The sequence below is a fragment of the Varanus komodoensis genome, unplaced genomic scaffold (genome assembly GCF_004798865.1).
Source record: "Varanus komodoensis strain SLA01 unplaced genomic scaffold, ASM479886v1 scaffold1679, whole genome shotgun sequence".
NCBI lineage: Eukaryota > Metazoa > Chordata > Lepidosauria > Squamata > Varanidae > Varanus > Varanus komodoensis.
Window position 1 is genome coordinate 7,236 of NW_025335497.1, and position 3,489 is coordinate 10,724.

At 47.6% G+C, this 3,489-nt stretch overlaps 1 protein-coding gene across 1 annotated transcript in view; it reads left to right on the forward strand.

Annotated features, from left to right (window-relative positions):
* Nucleotides 1-3,215: 3,215 nt before the first annotated feature.
* LOC123021485 (muscarinic acetylcholine receptor M2-like) overlaps nt 3,216-3,489 on the forward strand; it is a 1,406-nt gene continuing 1,132 nt past the window's right edge. The window contains 2 exon segments of the mRNA XM_044426217.1: nt 3,216-3,486; nt 3,489. The exon segment at nt 3,489 is cut by the window's right edge and continues 1,132 nt beyond it. Coding sequence (XP_044282152.1) covers nt 3,216-3,486; nt 3,489 — 272 coding nt within the window.

The following is a 3,489-nucleotide window of genomic DNA, read 5'->3' on the forward strand; positions in this document are numbered from 1 at the left end:
AAAAGTGTTGTGTGCTTCACCTCACCCATGTTCTGATACTGCTTTCACCATGACAGGACAGAAATCACGGACTACCCCCACATTCTGGCTTTGGTATTTGCCATCACAGAGCTGGACAAGGTTGTGGGCCCCTTCCCAACCCAACACACCGCTTGGTTTCTGCATGGAATCCTGCTCATAGAAATGCATCAGCAATTGCCAGCATGCGTCCTTCCAGGTCCCTCATGGGAGGAGGGGCCCCTACTGGTCCCACAGTCCTTCCCTTGATGAGGTCTGGATCATTCAGCAAAGCTCTCTCCCCTGACCAGAGAGATTCGTGATTCACTGGTGGCTCCTAGAAGTAACTTTGCCTGGGAAAGGATCTGGCAAATTCCTGGAGGAAGGACACCTGGGGGTTAGAGGGTATTCCAGCCTGACCTCTAAGAAGAGGTTCCTTCTGGGAGTCCATCTGGCTCTGGGGGTCATGGCAGGAGAGAGTAGGGTGACGCTTCCTTGGGCAGTGCCCTGCAATCGTCCTGGCAGCCACAGAGGGAAAGCCGCTGCTGTTCTGTGTGGACCATTCCCCTGATCTGGCACTCCTCCTGCAATCTTCCTTTCTTGAGGTTTCCACTGATGAGTGATGGGTGTCCAGCAAGAGTTATCCTGGGTAAGTGACCACGGCAGAGGAGACCCTGGCAATCATTTGAAAAATGAAAACAAATCCCTCCTGTCCAGGGCTTATCCTTACCTGGGTCCTGATATTGCTCCCACAATGACAGATCAATGAGCAGAAACGTCCAGCACATCCCGGCTGTGGTGTTTGCCATCACTGAGATCAACAAGGATCTGGACCTCCTTCCCAACACAACACTCAGTTTCTGCATCGATGAGCACGGGGGCCTGCTCAGAGTAGTGCATTGCAACGGCATCTGCCTGCTGTCAACACAGGGGAGACCGAATCCCAATTATACATGTGACAAGCAGGATCAACTCATCTCCCTCATACAGGATTTTGACTCCAACTCTTCCACAGAAATTGCAGCCTTAAGCGGCATCTTCAAGATCCCCAAGGTGAATGTGTTTCTCTGGAGACAGGTGAGAGTGACCTGCAGAGAGAATGATCTTCCTGAAGAGCAAATGGGTCTGTCTTACTGGGATAAACAGCTGAGAGAAACATCAGGCGTTCTTGTGACACCTTACGGAGACAGAAGCAGCGAAGGTGTGATGAGGCCCTTGCATTTCTTCCTGACCTCAGCGCATGGGCTGCCTCACTGGAATGGTTGCCAACCAGGATCCCACGCAGCATCTCACAATGGGCCATCGGAGGCTCCTTGTTCCCAGGAGAGCCAGCGTGGGGTCACGGCTAAGCATGTTGGGGGGGTGGGCCTGGCAATCTGGCAGTCCCCGGAGTTCTGTGGGTTCCCTTGGGTGAGTCACATCCTCTCAGACCAAGTCATCCTGCAGGGTTGTTGTTGGGATGATGGGACTGAGAGGAGGAGCATGATTGTATCTGTGGTCCGGAGTTCCTCGGAAGGAAAAGAAAAACCAAGAAAAAACCCTTCTCCCAAATGGTTCACCCCAGGTTCTTGCCCTGTTTCCACTATTTCAGGCACATGCTTTTAGAGCTTAGCAGAAAAGTTTTGGACTGAGGCAGTTTCTGGTTCTAAGGAAGCCTCTGTAGTATTTCTTTTCCTCATTATGTGCCCTGTTGAATTTGGAAACAGAATGGAACTATGTTCACCAAGTACGGCCATTGTAGACCAGGTGTAAAGCTCTGGGTACAGATACAGTGAGATGCACCCCTGGAATGTGAATAGATCTTTCTCCTGCCATGGGCAATCCTTCTGCCAGAGCTTAGTGCATCTCCGTCCTGACATTAGTAGACATGTCTGCAGTAGGGGTGGGCTTTGCTTGTGACTCTAGGTGAAGAGATCCATGGACCAGGGGGGTGGACAGAGGGGAAATTGAGAGCTTCCTTGTATATTTGTGTATCCCAGCTGAAAGAGGGATGCCTTTCCGGGGATAGCACTCCATGAATTTCAAGTCATGGCTACCAGAGGATTAAAGCTTAGTCCACAAAAGAAGCATCCTTGTTTTTAAAAGGCAACCAAATATTGCTATGAAGCACAGTCAGTAATTCCTTTCTTGGGCTCTCAGATTGCTTGTTGCAGTGTATTCAGGGTAAAAAAAAGTATTTCCATCTTTCTTCCAGATTAATCCCCAAGAAATTCCTTGAAACGATGGCCTAGTCCAGCTGCTGCTGCACTTCCACTGGAACTGGATTGGGCTCCTTGTTCAGAGCGATGACCATGGGGAGCGTTACCTCCCGGCAGTGACCTCCCTGCTGCAGTAAGAGGAGCTCTGTGTGGCCTCCACTGACAGGGATAAAAATGTTCTAAATAAAGAGCCATTTTCTTTTGTCTTTCCTGGATCACCCATCATTTAGCTTCAGTAGCTGTATGATGATACAGATGTTTTGATTTTGTTCTGTTATTTCTCTAATAGGTGGACATGGCTACAAACCATTTTATAAATAGGCCAATTCACTTTAAGGAGCCCTTTATCTGGACTTTTCCACTGCCAAATCTATCTCGTTTTGTATTTCATAGTTGGTTATATTTTGCAGTAGAATAGGAAGGAGCCAATCAATTTCCCTTTGTGTGCATGAGCATTTGGACCATTAAACCATATTAATAATGCCTGGAGAAAGTGGACAGAATTCCGGATTGTTTGGAATTTCACGGAAAATGTGCAGATGCTGAACAGAAATTGCTCCACAATGTCTCTCAGGGGTTTTGCACAGACAGAGCGTGACCTGATCCATTCAGAAGGTGTCAGGTAGCTTTAGCTTTGTCCTTGGGTCAGCAGCTCCTACTTTCCTTGCTTCTGTAAGGAGGACCACATCTGCCTCCACGTGTTGCTGTCTTGAATTATACATGCATGCTTCTTTCATGATAAATCATAACTAACCGTGTGTTCATATTTAGCAGCCTGAAGCGTACTCCACTGGAAAATTAGGTACTTCAAAGCCCTCACTGTACTAAGTGGAAAATTCAGCAGTTAGGTGTTGATTGATGGTGCTTGGTTCTTCCATGTTTCCTCTGGATTGTCATCTGCCTCTAGTCTTGTCTTCCTTTGGCAAAATGGATAAAATGAACACCTCACCATTTCTGTTTGCTTCCTCTTTCCTCTGCAGGCTTAAGTGACATTGATTCATCAGTGTGCTAGGCACAGAAATGAATAACTCAACAAACATAAGTGGTTTGGAGAATGTGATGGCTTTGGCGAGTCCTTACACAGCAACTGAGGTTGTCTGCATTGTCCTAGTGGCTGGGTCCCTCAGTTTTGTGACCATCATTGGGAACATTCTTGTCATGGTGTCCATCAAAGTCAACAGGCAACTTCAGACAGTTAATAATTACTTCCTGTTCAGCTTGGCATGTGCTGATCTGTTCATTGGTGTCTTTCCCATGAACCTGTATACACTTTACACTGTGATTGGCTACTGGC